At 41.5% G+C, this 24,119-nt stretch overlaps 2 protein-coding genes across 2 annotated transcripts; both read left to right on the forward strand.

Moving 5' to 3' along the window:
• Nucleotides 1-1,836: 1,836 nt before the first annotated feature.
• Nucleotides 1,837-10,900, forward strand: asip2b (agouti signaling protein, nonagouti homolog (mouse) 2b; the record flags this gene model as incomplete). The annotated part of the gene is made up of 4 exons (XM_080503130.1): nt 1,837-1,859; nt 1,952-2,131; nt 10,021-10,094; nt 10,733-10,900. The coding sequence occupies exons 2-4, from the start codon at nt 2,023-2,025 to the stop codon at nt 10,898-10,900; spliced, it is 351 nt and encodes a 116-aa protein (XP_080359256.1). The 5' UTR covers nt 1,837-1,859; nt 1,952-2,022.
• A 2,036-nt stretch (nt 10,901-12,936) lies between these two features.
• LOC308135970 (V-type proton ATPase subunit d 1-like) lies at nt 12,937-17,724 on the forward strand. Its single transcript, XM_080504147.1, has 8 exons — nt 12,937-13,068; nt 14,500-14,671; nt 15,483-15,661; nt 16,639-16,718; nt 16,884-16,961; nt 17,056-17,232; nt 17,366-17,443; nt 17,556-17,724. The coding sequence occupies exons 1-8, from the start codon at nt 12,939-12,941 to the stop codon at nt 17,718-17,720; spliced, it is 1,059 nt and encodes a 352-aa protein (XP_080360273.1). The 5' UTR covers nt 12,937-12,938; the 3' UTR covers nt 17,721-17,724.
• Nucleotides 17,725-24,119: the final 6,395 nt, after the last annotated feature.

Genomic DNA, 24,119 nt, shown 5'->3' on the forward strand with positions numbered 1-24,119 from the left:
TAACAAAGGATTCCTCAGACGAGCCTCTCAGAGATTCAATATCCACTCACCCCGCGGTCCCGCTGAATGAATTACTGACGAGTGCTCAGCTCATTAGCACTTTATCAAAAGAGGCCACGTTTTTGTTTCGGTATCAAACACGTCCTCACCAGAGACATTCGCATGTCCATTCATCCTCGGTGAGAGCACATGGTGCCAACAATGGCAGAACCAGAGGTGTGTAGGAGAGAGTTTAGACTGGCCAAGAAAAGTAATCTGAACAAAAGCAGTTCTTATACTGTGTGGCGTCAAATTCAACATATGTCAGACCAATAAATCCATACTGTACATTTTCCTTTTGCCATTAATGCAACGAGGATGATCAGTCTCAGGGAACAATAGAAAAATGCTTTTACGACTACAATATGGCACTATTACTCAAGATGCAGGCAACACCGCAGCAACAAGCAAGAAGGGGAAAGTACAGCATGCATGGACTTTGGAGATTAGTGGTCATAAACCAGACTTCAGTGGAAGTACAAAGGGAGGCAAGTCATAGGTTTCCTGAATAGTTAGTTTTGAATTAAGACACTTTCAAGCATGTCCAGGCGCCCACTTGCACTGGCTACTTCATTCCCTCCGAATCTTCCCGTGTGTGTTGCCTTGCTGTGTCAGTCCTGTGATGTAAAGACGATCTGTCCAGCGTGTGTGTGACCGTCACCCACAGGGATCCCTGTCAAGACCCCCCACGACCCCGAAGCTGGAAAAAGCAGGTGAAGGAAGGCTGATGGGTGAGTGTTTTAGTTGCACATCAGCAGGTGACTCCCTCCTCTGTGTCTGGTACCAGTGCTGTCTTCCTCGGACAGCGTGTTTCTGTTCACGGGACTCAGAGAACAAACACGATGGAAGAAGTAACAACAAATGAACTGAAATATCGAGCAAAGCATTCTTAGAATCATTCATTCTTCGACGTACGTTTTTCTGGTAATCTGCAAATGAGCTTTCTGCATTTCTGCTCAGACTCGAGACAAATTAGGCCAATTTGGAACAAAACAATCCCAAATACAAACGAGCCTCTTCGTCATTCAGACATGTTTTCTTTGTTATTTTGGTGAAAAGCGTCTTTGTCTGTATGTGGACACAGAGCATATTTGTTGCGGTGCTTTTGAACCGGTCGATCCATTAACCAATTTTAGGTTTTATCGCTGCCTGAATCGACAATGCATTCAGTTAAAACAATAATCCACTTGTTTGAACTGAGCAAATAATGTTATTAATTGCAAAACAGAGCAGACATTCCGCCCCATAACAATAATAAAAAAAGAAAAAAAAAGAAAAGCTTCCAAGTGTAACAGCAGTAAAAGGCAATGCATTAGTCTGGCTTGGATAAGTCTGTGCATGTTTTGTGTGTTTATGACACTGCTCCACATATTTAGGTGCCAAATAAATCTCACACGGATACATTTGGACATTTGACTCAAAATGGTATTTACTGTGCAGACGCAGACATTATTGATGAATATACTGGCAAATCTTTAGAGCTGATAAAGTTGAATAATGCATTTAGGAAAACCCACAAACCTATTGATGTTCAGTGTTGGGTTGTTGTTGTTGTTGTTGTTTTGAGTGCAAATAAAATGTGACAAAATGACACGGTTGTCTTTCCCTGGGTCCCACCACGCAGTAAATATGTCCACCACTTTTTCAATTTAATTTTACAGCCCCCTAATCTTCCAAGTGCCGTCTCCTGTTGTGTCTCGAGCCCGTCACGTGGGGGCGGCGCATTTATGTGCGGGTCGTTCATCCTTGGCTCCAGTGGCGCGTCTTCACAGCCAGGGAGGGACCTGAAGGAGCGCACCGACTGTTTAACCCAGGACCGAGTAAGTGACGCCTTCCTCGTCTTCTTCTTCTCCCCCCCCTCCTCGAGCTGTGACAATCACGAGGCTCATCCTTCCCCTCTCTCATCAAACAGATCTCATCATCGTCATCTTCTTCATCATCATCATCATCATCATCATCATCATCATCATCATCATCATCATCATGAGGAAGATCCTCCGTACACACTTGTTGTGCTTCGCCCTGCTCGCGCTGCCACTGTCCTGGGCGGAGGACACGAAGAGAGAAGCGAGGAAAAGTGAGAATGGCACAGGTGAGGACATGGAAAGGATTTGTTTAATTTCTCACGCTTTTCTCTGAAAAATATTGCTGTTTGTAATCGGAAACAAACCGTGTGGCTGTGAGCTATAATAATTCCAAAAACGCCTTTAATTGAAATTTGATTCTATTAATTTTGCAGGTTAATATAATTGTTACAATTAGACTTGTGGAGGTCCTTTTTGTTGGGGATGAAAAAAAAAAATATATATAAAAAAATTTAAAATGTATTCATGTCTAAATGTATTAATTGTTGGCCATACACTTCTAATCATGCGTTTTATTCTGGATTGGTGTGGAAGACTTTACTGAATCATAAGATTGTGTTAACACATAAACACATAAACAAGTATGTATTCTGCATGTAATAATTTCAAGAAAGAAATAATGACATGTTTTGACATGTTATGAATCCTCATAAAAGACTGCTTGAGTCCCCGATTACCTTAAAACCACCATCCCATGTTGGGCTGAATTTAATACAGACTGGAAGATGTCCTTCATCACTTACATAGAGAGTATTTTGAAAATGAAAAAAATAAAATCATTAAATGTGTTACAAGAACATTGGGGATAATTTAAGGCTAAAAAAATGTGACCTTTGTTTGAAGATATCAAATTAACAAAAAAAAAAAAAGCTCACAATAAACCCCTGAATGTTACACTAAATTCTCTTCATCTGTAATTTTTCAATATATGTTGACATGTATTGCACTCCCTGTTTGTTGCATGCCTACATGCTGTGCAACGCACAGGAGAAATCAAAACGAGGAGGCGTGTGTTTTCTTGTAAATGAACTCTGGTGCACGTATTGTGCCGTCGTACACAAAACTTGCAACCCTAACCTAGAATGTAGTATTGTGAAATGCTGCCCCTTTTATTTAATCTCCCCCGTGATGTTTGTGTGAGGTGTTTACATACACCCACGGGCAGACACTTCTGTTGCCTTGAGTGAATTAAGAGACATTTTACACACATTTGGGAACCTCCCATGCCGACGCCGCGGCTATTTTAATAAATGCAATTTTAAAACTGCTTTTCCAAACTACTATCAGCTTGTTAAGCATCCATCCTAGGGGAGCACACATCCTGGATCATTTTTATAGTAATGTGAAGTCTGCTTATCGATCCAGGGCGAAATGAAATAACAAGGATGCTTTAATGCTACAGACTGGTCTGTATTCTATTCCTAAAATTTAGATGAGTATTGTGATACAGTCACTGGGTACGTTGAATTTTGTGCTTGACTGCTGTGTTCCAAAGAAGGTAATAAAATGGCACGCTGGTCAAAAGCTGTGGTGTAATGCAGACGTCAATAGGAGAATTCAACAGCGGACTGATTCTTTTAAATCTGGAAATACTGCAGCTTATATAGAATATAAGCTTATATGGAAAGGTCTATTAAAACAGCGAAACGAGCCTCTGGAGCCGAGCTAGATGGCCATTTCATGGAGGGAGACCCACGACGCATGTGGCAGGGGTTAAACTCCATCATCACTTGCAAACCTCAAGGAGGATCCATTACAAATTTGGACCCATTTCTACCAAATGAACTAAATTAGTTTTATCGTCGCTTTGAAATTGTAAATGTTGAGTCTGTTGCTTTTCCTGCCTGTAATGAGCAGAAGGGTTTTACCCTCCTTGAGGAGGTCGTCCAGAGGGTCCCCTCCAAGGCTAAAGTCAGGAAAGCTCCTGGTCCGGATCCCTATTCCTCCCCCGTGTCCACCAAACTGTGCTCGGAGCCACTTGCAGCTGCCCTGACAGATCTTTTCAACGTGTCACTCAGGAAATGGACTGTCCCACTTCGCTTTAAAAGATCAATTATAATTCCAGTGCCCAAGAAGACTCCTGTGACGTGTCTGAATGATGGTCGGCCAGTGGCCCTCACGTCTGTCTTGATGAAAAACCTTTGAGCGGTTGGTGCTGGCTTATATCAGAGATTGAATCCCTGTGTCTGCGTGGACCCGCTCCAATTCGCCTCCAGATAAAACAGAAGTGTTGAGGACACTATTTCCTTTGCTTTGAACTCTGTCGACAAGCATCTTGACAATGGGAAGTCAGACGCTAAAATGCTATTCATAGGCTCCGGTTCAGCTTTTAAGTAAATGATTCGAACAGATCTTATTCACAAACTCAAATACCTTGGACTTGACGATGCCACTTGTAAACGGATTTTTAATTATTTGACTTGCCGACCACAAAGGGTTAAAATCAACGGATGTATTTCTGATGAGGTGAGTGTGAGCACTGGTTCCCCGCAGGGGTGTATTTTGATCCCCCTGCTTGTTCCCGCTGTATACTCATGACCTTGTAGCAGCTCATGAAAGTAATGTGATAATTAAATATGCAGATGATACAACCATCATCAAGAGGAGGTAGAAAATGTCGTTAAATGGAGTAAGTAAGTAACGACTTGCTTTTGAACACATCAAAAATATGTAAACTTGTTATCGACCTTCATCACAATAGAAATCAGATGCCTATTAATGATTCTGAGGTGTTGTTTTTTTGTTTTCTTTTAATCATGAAATGTCTTTTTAAATGTTGACAGTGCACTTTGAGCTCCTTGCACATTTTTTTTTTCCAATGTAGTTTTCGTCCTACAAATGACTAAAAAAAAACCTGAATCTGAGTAATATGGTAAAGTACATTTTGGTTTGCTGTTTTCCACTAAAATGCATTAGTATAAATTTGTACATCGACTATGTAAATTTACACAGCCTATTTATATTTGTGAGTTTACGTCAAAGACTCCATTCTTGTTCAAGATTTTAAATCCAGTAGAAAAAGAGTCTCTTTTACTAAAACAAAGCGTGAAAGATGAGTCCAGGTGTGGTTTAAAAATTCAACATAATAGTTTAAGTTTCCAAGTCGAGCTTGCAAAGTCTGTGTATGTTAGAGGGTTTGTATCCAGTTTAAAAAGTCCAGTTTATAGAGCTTTTTTTGTATATGCTGTTGATGTAAACAAACACATCAAGCTGCACAGAAGCTTTAAATCAACGGCGTTATGGTGGCTTTGGAGCATCGAAAATATTCAAAGTACTGGGGTCCCAATAGGAAGATTGTGAAACACTTGTTAACTTGCAGAAACTGAAATATAGAAGTCATTGTTGCTTCCCTTCTTTTTCAACCACTGGGAATAACCTTGGTTGTTGGACTGATCTACAATAAGTTACAACATGAAAACCACCTGCGTAACACCGTGAACCTTGAGGCACAGACGCCATAAGAAATGTGAAGTGATCTGAAATGTCCTGTAATATGAGGCAGGGGGATGTTGGCAGAAGATCCTTTAAATCCCATTGGTTGTGAGTTAGAGCCTCCGAGGATCAGACTTGTTTTTGCTGCACATCTCACATATCCGATGCAGGATGTGGAGACCATGTCAGCACTTTGTTTGTTTCTCGCAACTCTTCAAATCATTGATGAAAAAAAATCTTTTTCCCCCCGGGGCAGAAGAGACTTATGGTAGGAAAGGTCACTGTTTTGACAGTGCGTCTACAGGATGAGTCAAAGTGGCATTTACATTATTATTATAATTTAGTTATTTTTTGACCCGGCACCTTGGCGTCGAAACAACGCGAAAGAACAAAACCTATTGGCCCCTGATGTTTGTCAAGTTATCACTCCGGCATGTGGTGTGCCGGTGCATTCTGTAGTGGGCTAGTGCAGCCACAGGGATCTGCCTCCAATCTGTCACAGCACAAGAGACTATATTACACTATTTGTTCTCATATCTTCGCCAACATTCATGGCTTAACTGCAGACCTCCTCTTCCTCTGCTCTGAGACATGACCACATCGGCCAATGTTGAGTCCACGCACACCCATTAGGAAGCCTCCGCTCCCTGAAGCCTGTTACCACTTTTGACAGTCCCAGGTACACCCTGCACGCACAAGCTGTTATGGTAAATGGACTTCACTCATATAGCACTTGTGTGAGCAGCCCTGAGGCGCATAGCTCATCACATTCATGGGTGGTAACCCTGTTATTTAGCCGTCACATTAAAACGCTTCAAGATTGCAGTGTTTTTCCAGCTTCCAGCACAATAATTTAAAGAAGTGACTGTAGGCTCAAAGGCTAATGCGTCTCACCCCTTAACAGGTGCTGGTGTAACAAGATAACAGATGTTATTCACTCCACCTGCTTATGATTTGAAATATCTGGCTTTGTGGGTGTAATATTCCCTCTGCAGCTGACGTGGTCTGTGTGTGTGCAAACTCTAAGCACACATGCAGTAGACATCACTGTTACAATTTATCTGAAGCTCTGTCATCAGTGTCAGTGACGGCAGCAAACATATGGAACATTATTCATCAAAAAGATAAAGTAAGGAAATCTCTCTGACGTCAACATGGACTTGACTTGAGAGCGACGGCTTCATCGGGAGCTGTTGACAAGATTGATGCGGGTTCCTTAGTAAATTCACTATTTCAAGATTTATCTCACGGGAAAATATCAAAGTGTGGATGAGGGAAGTCCGTATCGGCAAGAGAAGAGGCATGAAATGTGTCCAGCCTATGAGGACGTGTGTATTTCTCAACAAGCCCTCACGTGCATTTGTCGGGAGATGAAAACGACGCGGTGGAATGATTAGAAACCATAACAAAAAACACATCCTAATTATTGTGTTTCACTTACATTTTCTGTTGACTTTTAGAAACAAAACCACTGATGATCAATGTCTCATGTTAAGAAAAAAAACTTGAGACCAGCGTGTGAAACGAATCATCACGGTGGTGAAACAATATACATTTATATGAGCTACCCAATATATTCAGCTCAAGCTGTTCTATTTCTAAGCTTTACCAAGTAATCTAGGTTTGCACATAGTGTTGATGGCTTTAACTCAATCAACAGGAGGTGACATGGTTTTCAAGTCAGCTGCGATTTAAAGCACGTGACTAAATAATCTCTTTAATAATCAGGTGTTTTCATAATTACATTGAATAGGCTGTCACCCTCCACCGTCCACCGTCACTATTGCTTTCAAAATGATTATTCCCGTCATTGGGACAAGTACTTTCATAGAGTCTTATTTAGACTTGATTCATTCATTTGTCGAACAAGGCACGTGCACATCGACAAATTTAGCTCAGCCAAGAGTCTGTTTTTCATTTGCAGGCCGAGCAAATGTTACAGCGTCTATACAAATGTAGACTGGATGATAAAAATCTGATTAAAAAAGAAGTTAAAAGCTTTTTATTTTTTTTCAGGAGATCCATAAAGCATGTATCCCGGAGGCTTATATTTCAAAAACTGATAAACAATAAAGACATTACGCAACTGTTGGATGTTAAATCATGCAAAGACGTAAAGAAAAAGCACCCACATGTATCCTAACTGCATTTCCTAAATTACATTCAACAACCAGTTATGCAGCAAAACAAAGCTGCTGCAGATTTCACCACTGCACCTCCTCAAAGCAAATGTTTTGTTCCCCCCCCTTTTTTTTTTAAAGTGTGGAATTGGAAAGAGATCTCGGAAGCCTGTGAACTCTTCGTCATGATAAAGAAACCAGTTCGGGATGATTCGCGTTAAGGTTCCACATGTTGTTTGAGCAGCGACGATCCACTGCATCGCTTGTGCGTCGCAACGACTGGTCATTTGAGAAGAACTGGAGATCATCCTTTCCTGTGGTTTTGAGTGAAAATCCTGCTGGATAAGTGGTTTTGAAGTAGTTTGTCTGTTTGGCACCAACAACCACGTACTGCCTCAACTTTCTTCTCTGCTCTCATGCTCGGCTTGTCTGTTCTGTTTTATATTAAGTGCTGCAGTTATCTGAATGGGCTGAAGTTTGAGATCCTCGTTAAGAGTTCATCACAGTAATCTATCAGGGATGTGACAGTGAGTGCGTTTGGTCAATGAAAAGCATGCCACTATGCCGTTATCATGGCTAGACTGACAGTCGCCATGTTTGATAAAACAGTTTGACAAAACCCTGTTATGTCTGTAGGAAACACGTAGGATGAAGAATAGGAGGACGGTGTTGTGAGTGTGGGCGTGTTGGAGAGGCGGGGTTTCACTTGGGAGTAGGCGTGTTTACATGCGGAAGTGTGTGTGTGTGTGTAAAGGTGGGCACTCACCTGTCACAGATGAGAGTCAGGGTTGGGGGGTTGCCGCAATTTTTGCTGATCGCTAAGCTACGCTACACACCGCTCAACACCGTTAAACTACTCTACGCACCGCTAAGCTACGCTACACACTCCATTCATTCACCCACCTGTACTGCGCTGTCACCACTCTGTGTGGTTTTAATAAATGCACCAGAAGCATCAGAATCTCAGCGTATCTTGTCACCACAGCCTCCACAGCGCGTCACAAAAAAAAAAAAGGGTTGGATAAAGGAAGCCGCAACAATGTCATTTTCAAGGACAAAGGATATCTGGTACTGACTCACTGTTTTTCCAGGAAGAATTACACAGCAGAGGGATGTTGGATGATTACCTACAAACTGGCCTTACTGATGCCTGACAAAGGGAAGGCGTTATGACAATGGAATCCTGAAGAAAATAGTATACAGATTTTGTAAAATAGATGAAACCGTAATCCAGTAATTACGGAAAAACCAAAACATCAACAAACTTGTTTTTGGTCCCCCTTTCAGCCAAGACAGAGCTCGGGTTCTCCCATTTGTTTCTAGTCAGAGGAAGATAAAAGTTGGCCCACCTGATGACAGAGTAATTCCAGTCTCTCAAGGCCTCTGCCTGCAGTGACGGCAAAATATTCAAGCCCGTGAAGCCTTGTTTTCTCGCCTGTTTTACATCTGTCACTTTCACTCTGCTGTTCCAAATGTTTCCATCAGCGGGTTGACAACGCTGAGTTCTCTGTAGCCCGGGAACTTGTGTGTGTGTGTGTGTGTGTGAGTGTGTGTGTGTGTGTGTGTGTGTGTGTGTGTGTGTGTGTGTGTGTGTGTGTGTGTGTGTGTGTGTGTGTGTGTGTGTGTGTGTGTGTGTGTGTGTGTGTGTGTGTATGCAGGTTAATACCATACCATCATGGGTGGTCTCTCCAGGACGGGTTTCTTTATGCAATTTGGTATCGGCGTAATCTATTCTATTTGTGGTTGCTTGAAATGGTTTGCATGGGAAAATCACAAGGAGAAGACAATCTGTTATGTGGTCTATGTGGCTATTAGATTATTCTCTGGGTGTGTCCCACTGAAAATTTCAGCAACACCCGTGTTACAGTATTCAATATATTTATCTCTTTTTTTCTCTCTCTTTTTTTTTTAGGCAAATCCCATCAGCCATGTTGGCGTTTAGATTGCACGCAGAGAGAAACCTTCACTTTGCATCTTTAATAAACTTAAATTCATTTTGAGCATTATTATGACGCAGGGGTTCTGGTTTCAAGAACAAGATTAACAGATATGCTGAAGCCTTTTCTCTCAGCAATTGAACTTGATTTATCCTTACAGTCCTCATTCATCCATCTATTTATCTTTAGATCGGTCTGCTATTCTTGGTTTATTCACGTTTGGCTCACTTGGCTTGGGATTTGAAACCCTGACATGAGATGAAAAGCAGAATACATCCAGTAAATATTTATACAAATGTAAATTTACTAACAGAAAACTTAGAAGGACTAAGACAAAACCACAAAACCAGTTTCTACATGCTTACACACACACACACACGCACACACACACACACACACACACACACACACACACACACACACACACACACACACACACACACACACACACACACACACACACACACACACACACACACACACACACACACACACACACAAAAATCAACCATAAACTGTTTTGTTTTTCAAAAAAGAAAAAGTGTAGCGTGAATCATAGCTCATTACAAGACACCAGTTAAATCGAGAACTATTTATTGAATGTGCTTCTGTCATTTTCAATCCCAGCTTGGAGCCAAACCAAGACAAGACGACTGTTTGCAAGGCAGAAAATGTCTGCGCCTCCACAGAATCACGCAGCGGTAAGTCCCCAGGCCATGTATCCATTCAGTTGTTTGATTGTCATGTGGTTCCTGCGCTCCAAAACTATAACAGAAAGAAATGAAGTCGATCCAAATCAGCTGTCAAATACCTCATCAAAACAATCTTTCATAGTTATTGCAGCTTGCGTTAACAGTTACACTCCACATGAGGGCATCATGCTGAAAGTGGCACATTTACGCTCAGTGAAGCAGAGGGGATAAATGCAGAACACTCTTAATATTCATTTGGATTGTTTGGACCGTACCATTATTATTTGGCATATACTTTGCTGATCTGCAGCTCCGAGCTGAGATTGTCTGCCCGTCCTTTAATCTGAGGGAGGTGGAGCACAGCAGGTGTGTACATCGGTTGCAATGCTGTCTAAAAAATGACACTCAAGAAAGTGATCGAGACAGTAAAAAAAAAAAAAATGCACATTTCTACATCTGTATCTATCTTTAAGTGTCCTTGGCAATCAGTTATGTTCAAAGACACACCTCCAGAGCTGCCCTGTAGGATGAAACAACGTCATTGTCAACGTTTTGCACAAGGACACTTCAGCATGAAACCGCCAAGACTCAGACGTGTGCATTTCTTTTTGCGTGAAGGCTTCTCCTCTCTGCTGACATTGTTTTAGAAACACAAGACAAACGTCTTGGCTCCTGCTCGCCGCTGCAGCCGCCTGATGGAGAGCTGCGCCTCACACTTGCCGTGCTGCGACCCGTGCGCCTCCTGCCGCTGTCGACTCTTCAACACCATCTGCCACTGCTGGAGGATGAACCCTGTGTGCTTGAAGCGGACCTAGAAGGAGCGCACACGGCCCGATACACACACACACACACACATCACGTGTTTCCATTCTACACGCATGTACGAGCACACACACTGCAAAGAGTCAAAAAAAAACTTACCAAACATATTTTGAGCTTGCAAAAAGTCAAAAAGTCAACTGAAACAAGTGACACTCGTCTTGATTTGAGGACTCAGAGGCTGAAAATGTACGTCTGTATCGCGATATGTTGCTGAAGCCTGTGAGGCGATTGCCGAATTACGTTATGCTATATTAAAGCCTGTGTGAAGCAAATACAAAGGTTTTGTTCTGAATACATTACATATGTTGAACAGTGATCACATGGATAGAGTTAAGTCGCAATGACAAAAAACAAACTTTGCCGAGCTTCGTGAAGATGGATTATATTGTTTTGGGTTTCTTTTATTGAGTTTCTTTATTTTTTAGCTGAGCTGCTAATGATTCACATGCCATGATCTAATTACAGAACTTATCTGGTGATCTACATTAAATTTCACGAATTACCGCCTTTCTCTCTGCTCCATTTCCCACAATATAAAGTCAATTAAACTGGTGAGCAGCAATGTTGGCAGACAGGATAGCATTGTCTGCCTGTGCTGTGTTCAATTTACACGGAGAAATATTGCCAACTTTGATAAATGTGGGCTGGAGGAAGTATTTACCTACTAAATACCGACACAATTTGACACAAAATGACACAATGTTTTTTTCATTTAGAGCGCAGGTTACACAGACCTATGAATCAAAACTATACAAATACATTTGGTATTCCATTGAGTATTTAAAAGCATTTGTAAAATGATGACACAGATAGAAGCTTGTTCCGTACAATGACACCTGGACACCAGACAGACAAATGAGGAAACGGTCAAGAAAAAGAAAAAAAAAAGTCCAGCGCAGAGTATGTTGATGAAGCAAAAGACGAGTGATGTTTACCTTTTTACGTATAAACGATCGCGTGTTATCTTTGTGTTGTGCCTCTTTGTATTTTGCTGCTTATGCAAATGTTATTCTTATCTGCTCTTCTTCCAGTTAATCATGCGGCAGCCATGACAATAGGATCCTTTGTCTGAACTCCTACACCTTGACATGGCATGTATAATAAATACATTTTTATATGCTTATTTTCACCCCATCAACTAAGTTTTAAATGACCGATCTTCATTGTGTGGATGTATTTCTTGGACTAAGTTAGCATGTTTTGCTTTTGAATTGAAATATGTTACAAGCCTATATTGACAATGCCTTTTTTCCCCAGTGGGTTTCTGATTGTAGAACAACAAGGAAATGCTTACTTTATTCACAAAGGTTGGGAAAGAGAATGAAATGAAAGTCAAAGCAATGATGTGTTTTGAAAATGTTTGCCGGCAGCTACGCTCTGGGTTAACCAGATTGTTTTTTGTTCCAGGAAAGTTGTGTAAAAACAAGAAATATGATAAGTATCAGGCTCGTGTGGGGTATATTAAGTCTTTTTAATAAAGACGTGCAGACACATGTTGACGTTAATCTGTATGAACTACAAAATAAAATACATTTTGCATCCCTTGAATCCGTAACAAAATGTGTCATACATATACATATATATATATATATATATATATATATATATATATAAGTGCATCATGTTGTCTGAGACGCTGTCTGCTTCTATTAATACATGAGGGGAAAAGGAAGAAAGATTTCTGACTGCATCTGGTACAAGTCACAATGGATGAGTTGGTGTTTGTTTACAGTAATGTCACACACTACAGCCCAGAACAACTCTAACGTGAACCTGATTTATACGAGAAATCTTCTTTCGCTCTTGTTTTTGAGCAGAAGATGTGAGTAGTGAAGCCAAAGCAGTCCGACTGAGTGTCCTGACAAGCATAAGGGCTGCAGTGGAATTTCTTGGTGTCAAAGGGGAAGAAAGAAAAAATAACGATGTGATTTTTAGTCAGAGAGCAAAGAATGCAGAAGTAGAAAAAAACCCCCAACCATATCTAAAACAACTTGAACTGCAGCCAGTCCAGTCGATGACTCCTGTGGCACCATGGCAGTGTGTCCAGAGCTCAGTTTTAACGTGGATCATGGATATCTGGAGGGTCTCGTTCGGGGAATGAAAGGTGGGATTCTGACTCAGACCGATTATCATAATCTGGCCCAGTGTGACACACTTGAAGGTAAGAGCTTTGCATCACTTTATCTACCTTTTATAGCTCTTCATACATGCAGCTGCACCGTTTTAGCGGCGGCGTTTCAGCTGAAGTGGAGTGATGACAGGGATCACCTTATGCCCCCGGTTCCTTCAGCTGCATCTCATTTATCAAAGACACATTTTTGACCAGGAGTCTAGGGATCCCGTGTGTGTGTGTGTGTGTGTGTGCGTGCGTGCGTGCGTGCGTGCGTGCGTGTGTGTGTGTGTGTGTGTGTGAGAGAGAGGGAGAGAGAGAGAAAGAGAGAGAGAGAATGTGGAGAAGCAGGAAAGGAATTCTTCATATGGAGAAGTAAAATAAATAATTATACGGTGTAATGACGACAATTCTTATTTCATATTTCATATATAGTCTTTGGATCTGACTGGATACTGTAAACAATGAACACTTATTTGAACCGTATCAAGCTCACACACACTTGGCTGACTGTGGTGAGGGTTTGTACCATTCAGCATGTCCTTCGCTTATTGACAGGAAGCAGTAATGAAAAATACAGCTAAAGCTCTGGACTCAGGATGATAAGTTTCAAAATAATTCTCTGGTGAAAAAAAAAAGTACAAAATATATCAGTCCTGCTGTTTGTAAGAGGTTTTGCTGTGATGTGGATAAAGCATAATGCCTCAGTTTGGGGGATGGAATAAGTGGAAAGGCTGCTGAAAAGAACCGTGACCATCAAACACAGCTTTTCATTCTGCAAGCATTTGGCAGAAACTCTAGTATGTGACAACCACAGTGGACAAGCATTACATTTACATTTACTCTGCATGCACAAGTAAATATTGGGGCATTGAATTTCAGCCTCTTTTCATGTGGTGAATCATATTTCGTTGCCTCGAGATCCTTGAGTCTGACCAAACCTCAGTCGAAGGCTCAAACAGGGACTGACAGCTCAGCGCATGCATTTACGTGACATTCATTTGCAGAGAGACTTGTAAAACAGAGAAACTACATGAAAAGGTTGTTTTTTCCCTCCACATGTCACCATAGCAAATTATTTTAAATCAGTCAGTCTTTAGCGACATGGTGATCATGGATAAATTATATCAATATAACGATGAAGGCCCAGTGATATAGTTACTGTATCTACTTGGCAGAGGAAACACCAAGTAGGTAGAGGTGGGCCTTAATAAGCCATGACCACAACAGAACTAGACACTTCTGACACAATTTCTACAGATGAGAATGAGAGTTTTTCACTAACGGAATGTAATATATTTAAGAAGTTGGTCAAAAGACAAAAGCAGCGTTTTGAATCAGAGATTCTGTGTGATTCAGCTTCCTCTGGTTTTTCAGGAAGTACAAACTAAAAGGAATCTGTGATTTTGTTGTTTTGTTTTGTTTTTTCCAACAGATGAGTATAAAGCCATGAGATAATGCCTTTCCTCTCCTCCCTTCCAGATATGAAGCTCCACCTTCAGGGTACTGACTACGGCAAACTGCTGTCCTCGGCTGAAGAAGACTTGACTGTTTCTCTGGTCGACGTGAGACTGAGGGAGAATCTGCTGACTGAGTTCCGCTACCTGCGCTCCAACGCCCTGCCGCCACTCTCCACCTTCCTGGACTACATCACGTACGCAGAGCCAGTTACTGAACATTAATGATCATGTTAATTATGAATAGGATTTGTTAAGAACAGCATGAATTTTCCCAAAGAGACCGATAAAGTCTGCTTGCTTTCTTTCTTTCTTTCTTTCTGATGTAGTTCTCTAAACCTCGAGTCGACCTTTTCAGCAGAAGGTCAAACTGATGATACCAAGACAAAGCGGATACTAAAACATTTTACCAAAGACATGTAGAACGTTCACGTAAAAGTGAGTTAATGTCGAGTTAATGCTATGTACATGCTAATGGTGGCGTCACGGTCAGATCAATGACTGAGATGAATTAATGAGGTGAAACAATAACTGTTAAGACATCAATTTGACGTGACGGTAACAGCTTCAGTATTTGCAATTACATTAGTGAATTTGTGATAATAAACAGTTACCAGGTTGAGACGAGTGATGTTACATAGTCACCCGTAACTCTAAACACGTTAGATCACTGTAGGTGCATCAATATAAACTGTACAAACGTTAAGGGACAAGCTGCTAATCACATAGTTCATGAGTTCATGGTAAAAAAAATGATCACAATTTGTCCCAGAACGCAATTTTTGCCCACAAGGTACATGCTCAGTTTGTCTCACAATGAGGCTTCAATAGTATTTTTTTTTTCATTTTAAACTCAACCCCTTTTGTTTTATGTTAACATGCCTTTAATAGAAAGAGTCATATAAAATGCCTCTCTCTCTCTCTCTCACACACACACACACGCACACACACACATGCACAAGGATGCTCACCATTCACTGCCTCACTGTGCTCTCTGTGTTGCCATAGTTACAGCTACATGATCGACAATGTGGTGATGCTGATCTCTGGGGCCCTGAAGCACAGAGAGGTGGCAGAGCTGCTCCCACGGTGTCATCCGCTGGGAGCTTTTGACCAGATGGCAGCTGTGGGCATCGCTCGCACCCCAACCGAGCTGTATTCAGCCATCCTGGTGGACACACCACTGGGTAATGTTTGTTTTGCTTCCGCCAAATCAAGTTCTTTTCCCAATTCCATAATAAATAATCACACGGCAATTTGTTTTAATTATTGAACGCCTTTCTCTGATCAAACCACGTTTGAGTCAGGAAAGATGAGCATTGCTGCAAACAGAGGCTTCTCTGGTTGTTTTTCTATAGTCTGTCTGCCTATAGACTATTTGTGAAACAAAATAATTGCAGCAAAGACTGCTGCTGGAAGAAAAGGTTGAAACCAGGCTAGCAGACCAGACCAGACTGCTCAGTTGTTATGAGATAGGATCAAAACTCAATTGAAACAACTATAATTTATACAAATCATCATAAATGAGTTAAGTGAGTTTTCTGGGTTCATCATTTATTCACCCTGCTGCTCACTGGTGTAGTGAAGTGTAGTATATCAAGCATGAGATTAGGGTTTAACTGTTCTCCCTGTGCGTGTCTGGGTTTTCTCATATAATCTGCTTTGCTCCAACAGTCCCAAATCATGCGTTAGAGTTTAGTCCAAATTCACTCCAAATTGTCTGTAGGCATGACCATCTGTGTCTGTCTTGTGGTGGAGTGAAGAGGTGTGCAATGTACTCTGCCTTGAATCGGTCAGCTGGGATCGACTCCAGCACCCTGGGACTGAGCTGAAGTAAGTGGTGTAGAAGATAGAATGGAAGGATTTCGTAATTTCATCCAGGTGGTGTTCGTACAGTTCTGGCTTCGTCGTTTCAGACAGCTTATGTCATCCACCATTGTCGTCGGTAACTGCGAAACGTCTTGGATCAAAACGGATTTTCATCCATCAACAATACGTTCAGAACAAATTCAGACAGGTGGTGAGCACTCGGCCAGGATCGAATTTATTATGTTTACATATAACAACTGACTTTGGGATTCCATATTAAAGCTTCATCAATAAAAAAAAAAAAAAGTATGATCACAGATGGTGGAATTGATGCTGGCTCTATTGTGTGTCACAGCTCAGTTTTTTCAGGATGCTGTGTCGGAGTGCAGCCTGGACGACATGGAGGCTGAGATCCTGAGGAACAAACTGTATAAGGTGACACCGCCGTAACACAGCAACTCTGTCATTGTGTGAGAAACTTTACGCTTCCTGTAAATCAGGTTGAAGGTGTTAAACAGCCACAGATGATGGGTGTTTTACTGTGACGTCAATGGACTCGTTCTCATCTTCATGTCTTTTTTTTTTTTTACCACCCGAAAGGCATATTTAGAGTCTTTTCACAGTTTCTGCAGCAACATGGGCGGTGCCACAAAGGACATAATGTGTCCCATCCTGGAGGTATTCTGATCATTTTCACCATACTCGCCAGTTTTACTGTGGTTTGGAGACTTTTCTTTGCTGTAAACACGTCACACTCGCTTACGTGCTGCAGTTTGAGGCAGACAGACGCGCCTTCATCATCACGGTGAACTCCTTTGGGACCGACCTCAGCGGCGCTGACAGGAGCACGCTCTATCCGTCGTGTGGCAAACTCTATCCCGAAGGACTGCGACTCCTCGCCAATGCAGAAGAGCACGAACAGGTCAAAGCTGTGGCCGATTCTTATCCCGTGAGTCGGAGTTGCCGAGGACCAAAGCGCTGATCACACTTATCAGCTTACAGGTTGATAAGTCCTGCTGTGTGGTTAATAAATATGACTGAAGTCAGACACAAGGTTGACTTTAACCCAAACATCCCTGCAGGACTATAAAAGGCTTTTTGAAGATACGGAGCGAGGAGCTGATTTCAAGACTCTTGAGGACAGATTCTTTGAACAAGAGGTATTGCATAACTTTTACGTATCTCAGCGTCTCTTCCTGGTGACTTCTGTCTTTGAACCGAACAAATTTCCACGCTTGTTGTTTATAACTTGTTCATAACTTTCCTCCTCAGGTCAAGCTGAACGCACTTGCTTTCCTGCAGCAGTTCCACCTTGGGGTATTTTACTCTTACATTAAACTGAAGGAGCAGGAGAGCCGCAACATCGTCTGGATCGCCGAATGTGTCACACAGAGACAGAAGTCCAAGATACACAACTACATTCCCATTTTCCAATGAGAAAAATAATTCGGCAATACTGTGTTTTTTTTTTTGGGGGGGGGGGGGGGGCAAACAGCAATGAAATTAATGTGCTAAACCGAGTTGGAAAATAAATGTATGACCCAAACGCGGTGCTCAGGATTTGCTATTGTCGTTGTATCAAATTGAGATTCCAGCATCTTCAGTGTTTTTACTACAGACCACAGAAAATTACACAAACTCATCATTTTTCATAAAGCTACTTGCTATAGTTACACATTCACATTATTGTCATCTTGTCTAAATACGACAGAGGTTTACATTGTCTGACTATTCAGTAGAGTATAAAATAAAACATACAGTATAGATAACGAGTGGCATACGAGCACAAATGTATCCATTTTAGCCGCTGTCACAGCAGAGCTGGTAAATGTCTCATCTTTGCTCTTCCATGGATCGTCCTTCCTTTATACTTTCACTAAGGAAAAAGAAATACCACATGAAGCAAAAATGTTAAATACTTTCATGCATTCATACGATAAACACATTTCTTCACAGTGGTGTTTCTTAATCTCAAGAATGCATCCATGTTTAAAACACCCCAGCATTCACAAGACAAACAATATAATCAGAACGCTGCATTTTTTTTTTTTTTACAAACTGCGGTAATATCAGTGAAGAAGTGACACAAAGAAAGTAGCATAACAGAACAATACAAGCAGACATGAACAATATAAAGACTATACTTAAGTCTTTTTCTTGAGATACAACAGGTTCAAATGTATATAATTTGTTGTTGCGACCTCTGAAAGGAGCAGCCGAACGCTCTTCTCTCATCAGATTTGTTTGTTTTTATGTAACAAATAAAAGTCAATTCATTCTAAGAATGTACATTTTATCAAAACATTAAAAAAAAACCCATCAGAATTAAGTTAAGTGAAAAAGTAAAAACACCTCGAGGTAATTGGTAATTATCATCCACATTTCTTTTTGAAATAGAATCTTTTAACAGTGATTACTAATACATCGGACATTAATTGAAACAAAAATCCCAGAGCTGTATTAAAGTACAGTAATGATCATCAATAGTTAACTTAAAGTCCATGTTTTTGGCAGTTAAACAGAAAAGTCACCTAAAACTTTGTGTTGTCACGTAATAAAAAAAACAAGACACTGCGTTCACTTCTGCTGCCACGCATGTCAAGGACAGCTTGTAAAAAAGTTAAAATACATGCCACTGTGATAAAATGAAACCTCGGTCACAGGAAAAACTGACTTTGATCACTGAATAACTGAATTTAAGGCGGAGCTGTAGTGCAGGATCATGTTCTATAATCCGTTTGAAGGTTTCATGACGCCTGAAGGAGAAGTTCTGGGTAGAAAACCCACACCCAATAAAGCGAAACATTATTATGCTCACGTTACCATATTTTGGTTGTCTACAGCATGTTACCAGTAATGTGAGACAAACTTATATATGACGGCGTTAAATATCAATTTATTTATGGTCACAGCCGCTTCGGTACTGTGAATCCAGTCTGCAACTCATTGGGCTCACTCGTGTTTTTCTGTCATAACAAGTATTAATCGTGAGTTGAACGGCGGACTCGCATCACAATCTAATGAATTTCAAACAAGTCATTAGCCTGAAGGGTTTAAATGGGTGTCAGTGATCACATGTGATGGCGAACATGCAGAGTACTGAAGAGGTCCCACAGTTTTTGAGCAAAACAGGAAGTCCTGACGAGTACCTGATAATTCTCTGACCGAAAACGCAGCTTGCTCGTGATGCATCCTTTGAGATTAAGATACTGTGTCGTGCGTGAAGCACCGAGACACTGCAGGAGTGTCACGCTGTAACTTACAGCACCGGATGGGGACTTCCAGCGGGACGTAGTTCCACTGGCAGAGGTGAACAAAAGCAGCTGCTAGTCTGCACGGCGCTGCAGAGGAGCTGGACTCACACACCGACAAGAACTGAATGGGATCCACCTGCGGACACGCACATGCTGTTGTGGGCACGAAAGAACAAACTGTACGCAGGAAATGGCTGTCACCTTTACTTTATACCTGCGAGGTGTTTCTCGCATTGCGCCTCAATACCACAAGTTCGCAAAGTGCTTTCCTGTTTGTAACCACATGAAATTACTTCATTATGCTCATCTGACAAATTTCTTGTTCTGTTCAATGGAACCCACTGATTATTTGTAAAAAAAAAAAAAGTGACGTGTGCCAGACCGGTGTGTTCGCAGAGTCACACGCTGTATTCAACTAATGGGGCTGTAACCACGGCTGTGCATTTCTCAGCGCCTCTTATTTCAAACACAACTCTTCAGAAAGAGGCTGCTGATGCATGCCAGCTGTGTTTTTCTTTCTTACCACCCTGAAACAGGAACTCAGAGGAGAATCCAAAGAAGAAAATAGATAGTTGCAGGTCACTGGGCTTGTGGCTGGTGATGCTTTAGATTTCGTACACTTTGGTTTCATCTGAAGACAAAAGCAAATGGTCGACGAGTGAGTGAGAGCTGGATGCCTTCTGGATTTGTTCAGCAACTCCTCAGATTACAGGTGCATCAAAAACAAAAACAAACAAAACAAGTGAAAATCCTTTATCCATCTAATAAAGGATTGCGAACACAGATAGAAACTGTTACACAGGGAATGAGTGCTTGGATCAAATTATGGGCATGAATAAATCTTTTGCGATACACCAGAAGAAACACTGCGTGTCTGCTCCCACCTGCCAACTTTGGAAAAACTCCTCCAAATTTTCAGCTTGAGATCCGTCACGTAAGGGAAAATCATTCCCTGCTTCGTTGTCATTGGTCCCCAACAGGCCAGTGGACAAACCTGCACATGCAACATAAAACACACATGCATGTTCAGAATGATGAAGCACGGTCCTCCATTTTCACAGGAGCCTTTGGTGGGGAAAAAAACATTCGAAACTCAAGACAAAGTATTTGTGGCATGACAGTGAGGGGAGGCTCATCTTCCATCACCGAATGTCTCGGTTGTACACAAACACTGTACAAGCGAACGCGACTTACCATGTAACCATCCATCCAGAGTAAAGCTGCACACTTCAGCCGACAGGTCACATGATACAGATCCACCATTATGACCCGACACATGCAACACATTGGAGTGTTTCCTGACAGTCACTCCATTATCACCGTGAAACGTGTGTGCAGCAGCAGCGGCATTGTTGCAGTCGGCCTTCACCTGCAAGACAAGCGTTTCCTTCTTTCAGCATCATCGATCGGACAAAGCGCTCAGATCAATAGAGGTCACAAAGCTCCACTGCCCTCCGACATACAGTACCTGTCCGCTACGCTGAATGTGGATGGAGGCGTTACTCATTTGCAGCAGGAGGAAGCTGTGGGGGTCGGTCCCGAGGAGCAGCGTGAAGGACGGGGAGGCGCCGACGTCCTGGGCAAGGAGCAGCGGACACGAACCTGGTAGCTCGTACAGGTGACCATCAAACGTCACTACAAACTGATCCGCCACCAACAGAGCTTGGTCTTTTGGAGAGAGACGAAAACAAAGTGTGTAGATTTCTGTAGTTTTCCTTTCTTTCGCTTCTCAAAATATTGGTTTTCACCATATTACTGTATGTCTCTGTCGGATTCTTGTTTAATTGATACACAACATGGAAGGATTGTCTCGTAAATCAAAATAATGTGGACGACTGAACAGGAAGTAGAGTCCAAGTTCCAGACTGCAGTGGGAAGTTTATATAAAAAGTAGTTCAGATATAGAGACAGATATAGAAACAATTGTATATTCTCACTTCTGTGACACACTTGTAACTTATTCTGAAGGTACAAAGAAATGTGACCCACTAGATTTAGGTGCCATATTGTCTCAAGACGTCAAGCCGCTGGCTCTCCTACACCTCGCCATAGAGGTGATCTATTCTGCACCGTTTGCAGCTCTTACCAAACAGTTTAATATTAGTTTTATTAGTCTGCATTTACTCTGTAGCCTTCTGTAAGTGTCAAAGTACCTTTTGTGAACTGATAAAGATATATATACTCTTGAAAATTACTTTAATCGTTTCCATCCACGGGAAAAACAAGTCTCTTTAAACAAGTCTTGAAGGAATTACTTTGTCGAGATGTGGGGTTCACAGCTGCAACATGCTTCTCATGAAAAGCAGAATGGGCGTGTTTTTCTTGGTTTTTTTGTTTTTTTTTAAATCAATCACCAATACAAAACCTACAAGCCTGCAGGCTTGCCAACTCCTGACTCAACTGAGCCTTCGCTCATGATAGGAGTTCATGTATTTGTTGCAGCATCAACACTTAATAAATAATGTCTCTCAATATGGTTTCCATGTTTTTACCTAAAGTAGATTTTATGATGTGATTTTAGAAGGTTTGTTTAGATATTTTTATTACACTGGTGAAAAACAAAAAATGTTTGAGTCTCACAATGAACAAAAAAGATAAATGTGAGAACACCAATGTAAGAAAGTATGATGATGCCAAGAAGCCACTTAACCTGGGACAGAAGGTTGATGTTTGTCCCTACTTAAACAAATAAGCTACCTGAAACCAACTGAGCCTCCGATTGTATAGTATTTACCCAATCCCCCACGTCACTTAATCCACAAATAAAAACCCCCAAAACAAAACAAAGAAAATGACCAGAATGTAACATCTTGCTGATGGACAACAATAAACCAGATTATTACCACCTCTACTAAATCAAGCCCTCACTGAACCAGAACATTTGAATGCCAGGTCTCAGCAACAACTTCCAAATCAGGAAAAGATGACTAAAAAGGTGGTTGAAATACACAAGTCTGGAATGGATTATGAAGCTATTTCTAAAGCTCTGGGACTCCTCAGATCCACAGCGAGAAATGTCTACAAATGGAGGAGATTTGAAACAACGGTTACTCCATCCAAGAAGGAAACAGCCTCCCAGAATTCCCTAAAGACTGGAGGAAGATGTCCAAGGTACAGCAGATCTCGGTAACGGTCAGTGAGACTCTTCTACCCATCGACTGGAGAGACCCGAGGTCAAAACGAGCTCATTGTCGCACAACAACACACTTTGATGAGTCCAGAGCAAAACATCTCCCTACTGACTTACTTATGATATAAAACAAACAAGAGAGCGAGCCCACTGCCGACAGTCCAGTATGAAGAAAGCAGTGTAGTGTCGTGTGAGCAAGTCACCAATTTACCTCAAATATACATATTTGGACTGTGGGAGCACACCACCCGGACTCAAACTGGAAACCTTCTTGTTATGACATGAGAGTGCTCAATGCACCGCACCGCTGTGCAGCCCTCAGGGTGCCTTTGCACAATAAATAGAAACATGAGTTCAAATGAGGAACTTCAAATTTGATGCAGCCATTCTGAATGAGGAACTGTGCTGCTGCGGCGGGATCCAAAAAGAGTAAACACCAAATGCTTCGATGTTGTAATAATCAAGCGTGCAGTACATGCAAAATTGGACCACTTTGATGTTAAGAGACTGAACTTCCACTGGAGGCATATCACACACATAACCAACTGTTCAGATCAGGTTTTTAGGGATTATGCAGCATTTTGTCTGTTGTACAAGTTGTGTACATTTTCTCTGTAGATTGTAAATTCCATTTGAAATCATACAAAAACAAACCAACTTAAACACAAATCCTTCATCTGTTTTATCCAGTCAATGCTTTCTTTCAACATCGAGCGAAAACTAGCAAAATCAGAGGAAATCGAGAGCAGGTCGAATAATTACGGCAACGTAACTGAAGCAAATCTTTGCTATTTAAATTCTGCCTCACGCGCGAATGGGCTGTCCATGAGCTTCCTCTTGAGACGATAGAGTTCAGCAGTGGGGCTGAGAGACGCGAGGGTCTGCAGAGGCTTCAGGATCCACTCCTCCAGAAGGATTTCTATCAATCCAGATTCAGCGACCCTCGATGGGGGAAGAGGTGGCAGCGGCACCGCCACAATCACAGAACACTCACTGAAAAAGATTTAGGAAATCGTTCATCACTGGGATTTTTTTTTGTATCGGAATATTTGGTTTTATAGTCACAAATTAATAAAATGTGAATTGCCTGCTTCATGAATGGATGATTTGCAAACACCCGCAATAAGACTTTCACTGATCATTCTAGTATGTTTTTTTATCTGAGAACTACAAAACAAAAGACATGCAGTTGGTGAACAAAAGCCTAATGTAGGCATGAAAAAAAAAATTGACGAAATCTAACCCAGTTTGTGCCTGTTTTTGTTTTAATATGATTAAGGATATTTTCCTTCTGCGATTCAAGTGACTTTATAAAAATCATGCAAGCCTCAGATAAGCGCAGCACCTGGGGGACAATTTGTAGACGGAGGCAAGTTGTTTCCTCACTCCAGACAAAGCTGCAGCCAACCTGCTCTCCATCCAGTGGTAGGTATGCTGACCTGCCTGACGAAC

Source organism: Blennius ocellaris (assembly GCF_963422515.1).
Source record: "Blennius ocellaris genome assembly, chromosome: 10".
Lineage (NCBI taxonomy): Eukaryota > Metazoa > Chordata > Actinopteri > Blenniiformes > Blenniidae > Blennius > Blennius ocellaris.

Bases quoted from the DNA above. Each gene is read 5' to 3' on its own strand.
- LOC308135970 (XM_080504147.1), top strand. From the start codon at position 12,939: ATGGCAGTGTGTCCAGAGCTCAGTTTTAACGTGGATCATGGATATCTG. The intron at 15,662-16,638 runs GTAATGTTTGTT...TGTGTGTCACAG, and splicing joins CCTGGTGGACACACCACTGG to CTCAGTTTTTTCAGGATGCT. The intron at 16,719-16,883 runs GTGACACCGCCG...ACCACCCGAAAG, and splicing joins TGAGGAACAAACTGTATAAG to GCATATTTAGAGTCTTTTCA.